The sequence below is a fragment of the Mya arenaria genome, chromosome 17 (assembly GCF_026914265.1).
Source record: "Mya arenaria isolate MELC-2E11 chromosome 17, ASM2691426v1".
Classification (NCBI taxonomy): domain Eukaryota; kingdom Metazoa; phylum Mollusca; class Bivalvia; order Myida; family Myidae; genus Mya; species Mya arenaria.
Window position 1 is genome coordinate 32,479,037 of NC_069138.1, and position 7,445 is coordinate 32,486,481.

At 46.1% G+C, this 7,445-nt stretch overlaps 1 protein-coding gene across 1 annotated transcript; it reads right to left on the reverse strand.

Annotated features, from left to right (window-relative positions):
* Positions 1 to 4,957: 4,957 nt before the first annotated feature.
* On the reverse strand, positions 4,958 to 6,891 carry LOC128223390 (uncharacterized transmembrane protein DDB_G0289901-like). The gene is made up of 2 exons (XM_052932672.1): positions 6,874 to 6,891; positions 4,958 to 6,139 (listed from the first exon to the last, which is right to left on the reverse strand). The coding sequence occupies exons 1-2, from the start codon at positions 6,889 to 6,891 to the stop codon at positions 4,958 to 4,960; spliced, it is 1,200 nt and encodes a 399-aa protein (XP_052788632.1).
* Positions 6,892 to 7,445: the final 554 nt, after the last annotated feature.

A 7,445-nucleotide genomic window follows, 5' to 3' on the forward strand; every position in this document is an offset into this window, starting at 1 on the left:
TCCGTGTATGTCCCTGTGTATCTGTCTGTGATTTTCTGTGTATGTCCCTGTGTTATTCCGTGTTTTTCCGTGTATGTCCCTGTGTATGTGTCTGTGATTTTCAGTGTATGTCCCTGTGTTATTCCGTGTTTTTCCGTGTATGTCCCTGTGTATGTGTCTGTGATTTTCAGTGTATGTCCCTGTGTTGTTCCGTGTTTTTCAGTGTATGTCCCCGTGTTTTTTCGTGTATGTCCCTGTGTATCTGTCTATGATTTTCTGTGTATGTCCCTGTGTTATTCTGTTGTTTTTTCGTGTATGTCCCTGTGTATCTGTCTATGATTTTCAGTGTATGTCCCTGTGTTATTCCGTGTTTTTCCGTGTATGTCCCTGTGTATCTGTCTATGATTTTCTGTGTATGTCCCTAAGTTATTCCGTGTTTTTCCGTGTATGTCCCTGTGTTATTCCGTGTTTTTCAGTGTATGTCCCCGTGTTATTCCGTGTTTTTCCGTGTATGTCCCCGTGTTTTTCCGTGTATGTCCCTGTGTATGTGTCTGTGATTTTCTGTGTATGTCCCTGTGTTATTCTGTTGTTTTTTCGTGTATGTCCCTGTGTATCTGTCTATGATTTTCTGTGTATGTCCCTGTGTTATTCTGTGTTTTTGTCGTGTATGTCCCTGTGTATCTGTCTGTGATTTTCATTGTTTGTCCCTGTGTTATTCCATTTTTTTCTCGTGTATGTTCCTGTGTACATGTCTGTGTTTTCCGTGTATGTCCCTGTGTTATTCCGTGTTTTTCAATGTATGTTTTGTGTACCTGTTTGTGTTTTCCGTATATGTCCCTATGTACCCCCTTGGTTTTTCCGTGTATGTCCCTGTGTATCCCCTGTGTTTTTCCGTGTATATCCCTGTGTACCCCCTGTGTTTTTCCGTGTTAGTATCTGTGTATCCCCGCCCCCTGTGTTTTTCCATGTACCTCCCTGTCGTCCCTATGTACCTCCCTGTGTTCCCCGTTTTTCCTTCCAATGTACCTCATTGTGCTCCCTGTGTTCCCCATGTCCCCTGTGTTCCTCCTTGTACCCCCCTGTGTTCCCTATGTACCTCCCTGTGTTGCCAGTGTTCCTCCATGTGTTCCCCGTATACCTCCCTATGTTTGCCGTGTGCCTCCATGTGTTCTCAAAATACCTCCCTGTGTTCCCAATGTACCTCCCTGTGTTCCCAATGTACCTCCTTGTGTTACCCGTGTATCTCCCTGTGTTCCCAATGTACCTCCTTGTGTTACCCGTGTATCTCCCTGTGTTCCCAATGTACCTCCCTGTGTTCCCAATGTACCTCCCTGTGTTCCCAATGTACCTCCTTGTGTTCCCAATGTACCTCCTTGTGTTCCCCGTGTACCTCCCTGTGTTCCCAATGTACCTCCTTGTGTTCCCCGTGTACCTCCCTGTGTTCCCAATGTACATCCCTGTGTTCCCCATGTACCTCCCTGTGTTCCCATTTACCTCCTTGTGTTCCCCGTGTACCTCCCTGTGTTCCCAATGTACCTCCTTGTGTTCCCCGTGTACCTCCCTGTGTTCCCAGTGTACCTCCCTATGTTCCACGTGTATCTCCCTGTGTTCCCAGTGTAACTCCCTGTATTCCCAGTGTACCTCCCTGTATTCCCAGTGTACATCCATGTGTTCCCAGTGTATCTCCCTGTGTTCCCCTTGTTTCTCACTGTGTTTCCCTTGTTTGTCAATGTGTTCCCCGTTTACCTCCCTGTGTTCCCCGTGTACCTCACTGTGTTCCAAGTGTACCTCCCTGTGTTCCCCTTGTTTTTCACTGAGTTCCCCTGGTTTCTAAATGTGTTCCCCGTGTACCACCCTGTGTTCCCAGTGTTCCTCCCAGTCTTCCCCGTTTTTCTCCCTGTGTTCCCCGTGTACCCTCCTGTTTTCCCCGTTCATGTCCCTGTGTTTCCCGTGTACTATTCTGTATTCCCCGTGCACCTCCCTGTGTTCCCCGTGTACCATCCTGTGTTCCCCGTGCACCCAGTGTTCCCCCTATGTTCCCCGTGTACCTCCTCCCTATGTTCCCCGTGTACCTTTCTGTGTTCCCCGTGTACCTCCCTGTGTTCCCAATGTACCTCCCTGTGTTCCCCGTGTACCTCCATGTGTTCACCGTGTACCTCCCTGTGTTCCCCGTGTACCTCCCTGTGTTCCACGTGCACCTCACTGTGTTCCCAATATACCTCCCTGTGTTCCCCGTGCACCTCCCTGTGTTCCCCGTGTACCTCCCTATATGTTCCTTGTACCTCCTTGTCTTCCCCATGTACCTCTCTGTGTTCCCAATGTACCTCTCTGTGTTCCAAATGTACCTCCCTGTGGTTCTAATGTACCTCCTTGTTATCCCCGCGTAAATCCCTGTGTTTTTCCGTGTATGTCCCTGTGTTATTCCGTGTTTTTCCGTGTATGTCCCTGTGTTATTCCGTGTTTTTCAGTGTATGTCCCCGTGTTATTCCGTGTTTTTCCGTGTATGTCCCTGTGTATCTGTCTGTGATTTTTTGTGTATGTCCCTGTGTTATTCCGTGTTTTTCCGTGTATGTCCCTGTGTATGTGTCTGTGATTTTCAGTGTATGTCCCTGTGTTATTCTGTTGTTTTTTCGTGTATGTCCCTGTGTATCTGTCTATGATTTTCTGTGTATGTCCCTAAGTTATTCCGTGTTTTTTCCGTGTATGTCCCTGTGTATCTGTCTATGATTTTCTGTGTATGTCCCTGTGTTATTCTGTGTTTTTTTCGTGTATGTCCCTGTGTATCTGTCTGTGATTTTCATTGTTTGTCCCTGTGTTATTCCATTTTTTTCTCGTGTATGTTCCTGTGTACATGTCTGTGTTTTCCGTGTATGTCCCTGTGTTATTCCGTGTTTTTCAATGTATGTTTTGTGTACCTGTTTGTGTTTTCCGTGTATGTCCCTATGTACCCCCTTGGTTTTTCCGTGTATGTCCCTGTGTATCCCCTGTGTTTTTTCCGTGTATATCCCTGTATACCCCCTGTGTTTTTCCGTGTTAGTATCTGTGTACCCCCGCCCCCTGTGTTTTTCCATGTACCTCCCTGTCGTCCCCATGTACCTCCCTGTGTTCCCCGATTTTCCTTCCAATGTACCTCATTGTGCTCCCTGTGTTCCCCATGTCCCCCCTGTGTTCCTCCTTGTACCCCCCTGTGTTCCCAATGTACCTCCCTGTGTTGCCAGTGTTCCTCCATGTGTTCCCCGTATACCTCCCTATGTTTGCCGTGTGCCTCCATGTGTTCTCAAAATACCTCCCTGTGTTCCCAATGTACCTCCCTGTGTTCCCAATGTACCTCCTTGTGTTACCCGTGTATCTCCCTGTGTTCCCAATGTACCTCCTTGTGTTACCCGTGTATCTCCCTGTGTTCCCAATGTACCTCCCTGTGTTCCCAATGTACCTCCCTGTGTTCCCAATGTACCTCCTTGTGTTCCCAATGTACCTCCTTGTGTTCCCCGTGTACCTCCCTGTGTTCCCAATGTACTTCCTTGTGTTACCCGTGTATCTCCCTGTGTTCCCAATGTACCTCCCTGTGTTCCCATGTACCTCCTTGTGTTCCCCGTGTACCTCCCTGTGTTCCCGATGTACCTCCTTGTGTTCCCCGTGTACCTCCCTGTGTTCCCTGTGTACCTCCCTGTGTTCCACGTGTACCCCCCTGTGTTCCCCGTGTACCCCCTCCCTGTGTTCTCCGTGTACCTTCTTGTGTTTCCAATGTACCTCCCTGTGTTCCCAATGTACCTCCTTGTGTTCCCCGTGTTCCTCCCTGTGTTCCCAATGTACCTCCTTGTGTTCCCCGTGTACCTCCCTGTGTTCCCAATGTACCTCCTTGTGTCCCCAATGTACCTCCTTGTGTTCCCCGTGTACCTCCTTGTGTTCCCAATGTACCTCCTTGTGTTCCCCGTGTACCTCATTGTGTTCCCAATGTACCTCCTTGTGTTCCCAATGTACCTCCTTGTGTTCCCAATGTACCTCCTTGTGTTCCCCGTGTACCTCCCTGTGTTCCCAATGTACCTCCTTGTGTTCCCCGTGTACCTCCCTGTGTTCCCCGTGTACCTCCTTGTGTTACCCGTGTACCTCCTTGTGTTCCCCGTGTACCTCCTTGTGTTACCCGTGTATCTCCCTGTGTTCCCAATGTACCTCCCTGTGTTCCCAATGAACCTCCTTGTGTTCCCCATGTACCTCCTTGTGTTCCCAATGTACATCCTTGTGTTCCCCGTGTATCTCCTTGTATTACCCGTGTATCTCCCTGTGTTCCCAATGTACCTCCCTGTGTTCCCAATGAACCTCCCTGTGTTCCCCATGTACCTCCTTGTGTTCCCAATGTTCCTCCTTGTGTTCCACGTGTACCTCCTTGTGTTACCCGTGTATTTCCCTGTGTTCCCAATGTACCTCCCTGTGTTCCCCATGTACCTCCCTGTGTTCCCAATGTCCCTCCCTGTGTTCCCAATGTACCTCCTTGTCTTCCCAATGTACCTCCCTGTGTTCCCAATGTACCTCCCTGTGTTCCCAATATACCTCCCTGTGTTCCCAATATACCTCCCTGTGTTCCCAATGTACCTCCTTGTGTTCCCCGTGTACCTCCTTGTGTTCTTAATGTACCTCCCTGTGTTCCCCGTGTATCTCCCTGTGTTCCCCGTGTACCTCCTTGTGTTCCCAATGTACCTCCTTGTGTTCCCCGTGTACCTCCCTGTGTTCCCCGTGTACCTCCTTGTGTTCCCAATGTACCTCCTTGTGTTCCCCGTGTACCTCCTTGTGTTCCCAATGTACCTCCTTGTGTTCCCAATGTACCTCCTTGTGTTCCACGTGTACCTACCTGTGTTCCCAATGTACCTCCTTGTGTTCCCCGTGTACCTCCTTGTCTTCCAAATGTACCTCCTTGTGTTCCCAATGTTTTCCTTTTAAGTCCCTGTGTATATGTCTGTGATTTTTCGTATATGTCCCTGTTTTATTCTGTGTTTTGTTTTCGTGTATGCCCCTGTGTATCCTCCTGTGTTTTTCCGTGTATGTCCCTTTGTACTTGCCGTTTTTTTTTTCGTGTATGTCCCTGTGTAGTTGCCTGTGTTTTACGTGAATGTCCCTGTGTACCTGCCTTTTTTTTCCGTGTATGTCCCTGTGTACCTGCCTGTGTTTTTCCGTAAATGTCCCTGTGTACCTGCCTGTGTTTTACGTGTTTGTCCCTGTGCAACTGACTGTGTTTTTTTCGTGTATGTCCCTGTGTACCCTCCTGTGTTTTCCGTGTATGTCCCTGTGTACCCTCCTGTGTTTTCCGTGTATGTCCCCGTGTACCCTCCTGTGTTTTTACGTGTATGCCTCTGTGTACCTGCCTGTGTTTTTCCGTGTATGTCCCTGTGTACCTGCCTGTGTTTTCCGTGTATGTCCTTGTGTACCCTCCTGTGTTTTCCGTGTATGTCCTTGTGTACCCTCCTGTGTTTCCCGTGTATGTCCCTGTGTACCCTCCTGTGTTTTTCGTGTATGTCCCTGTGTACCTGCCTGTGTTTTCCGTGTATGTCCCTGTGTACCTGCCTGTGTTTTCCGTGTATGTCCCTGTGTACCCTCCTGTGTTTTCCGTGTATGTCCCTGTGTACCTGCCTGTGTTTTCCGTGTATGTCCCTGTGTACCCTCCTGTGTTTCCCGTGTATGTCCCTGTGTACCCTCCTGTGTTTTCCGTGCATGTCCCTGTGTACCTGCCTGTGTTTTCCGTGTATGTCCCCGTGTACCCTCCTGTGTTTTCCGTGTATGTCCCCGTGTACCTGCCTGTGTTTCCCGTGTATGTCCTTGTGTACCCTCCTGTGTTTTCTGTGTATGTCCCTGTGTACCCTCCTGTGTTTTCCGTGTATGTCCCTGTGTACCTGCCTGTGTTTTCCGTGTATGTCCCTGTGTACCTGCCTGTGTTTCCCGTGTATGTCCCTGTGTACCCTCCTGTGTTTTCCGTGTATGTCCCTGTGTACCTGCCTGTGTTTTCCGTGTATGTCCCTGTGTACCTGCCTGTGTTTTCCGTGTATGTCCCTGTGTACCTGCCTGTGTTTCCCGTGTATGTCCCTGTGTACCCTCCTGTGTTTTCCGTGTATGTCCCTGTGTACCTGCCTGTGTTTTCCGTGTATGTCCCCGTGTACCAGCCTGTGTTTTTCTGTGTATGTCCATGTGTATGTCCGTGTGTTAAGTCCGTGTGTCTCCCTATTTTTTTTCCTTGTTCGTTCTTTTGACTTTCCGTGTATTTATATTGATTGTCAGTGAAACGCCCTGTTTTTTATGTTCTTCGCTGTTTTTCGCTCATCTACCGTGGGTTTACAGTGTTCATTCCAGAATAACCCGGATATTAGATTGAAAAAAACCTAGCAATTTAAAAGAACTTTTGCAATGTTTGCATTCTTAGAGATTCACCCACCGTTAAACACTAGCAAAGAGAAGTGACTAAAATATATTTTTTGATGAATAAAATAATAACAAAACATTATGTTAAAATTTACGTCGGTTTTAAATACTATCCGTTTTTTTTTTCGTCAGTGGATTTTCCTTCCATTCAATGTTAGAACTATGGAACGTTTTATTTTCAACCATGACAACTCGACATGAATAACATTGGGATCTCATAAAGTTCCCATTTCTTAGATTTTTTTTATTAAATACATGTAAACACTTACAAAAATATTAACTGAATCTGGTCAAAATATTATTTATTAGAGACAAATACACATACAAATGTTTATTTTATAAATGCTTTCATCTAGTTCGCCGAAACCAGATCAATGCGACATTTTCTGGTAGACGCATGATTTCGGTGATTATTTTTATGAGTTCGACTCTAATAAGACTTTCACGGTGTCCACCCAGTGTTTCAAAGAGTGTCCTATACCCTCATACCATGTTCAATGTTGCCATTTTGATTAGATAGCACATTAAAGCTGCACTCTCACCGTTTTAACGTTTTGAGAACTTTTCTTTTTGTCTTCTTTTGAACTAGCCGAGAGATGAAAATCTGCGATCTGATATTTTTGTCAACAGTCTTATATCACTGGTTTGGTGATATATACGGAAAAATTGGCTTGATTAAAAAAAAAAATAAATAAAAAATGTCAAAACGGTAAATCTGTGAGAGTGCAGCTTTTATTAACTAAGACGCATACGATTTCAATCCTGGCGATTTTAGTTTTTACGGTTTTTGCATTTTCCGCTATTTTTTGTCTTTAAACGAGCCAATTTATGCAAAAATGCATGAACACTAGTAATAAAAGACTGCTGACAAAAAAATCCAATCACATATTTTCTTATTTAAGTTTATACATTGGTGTTTATGCATTATTCTTAAACCATTAGTAACCCTAACCCTAACCCTTTTGAAATTATGTGAGGGTGCAGCTTTAATTAATTAAGACTCTTTCATTTCTTGCGATTTTAGTTTTTACGATATTTGTATTTTCCGCTGATTCGATCGG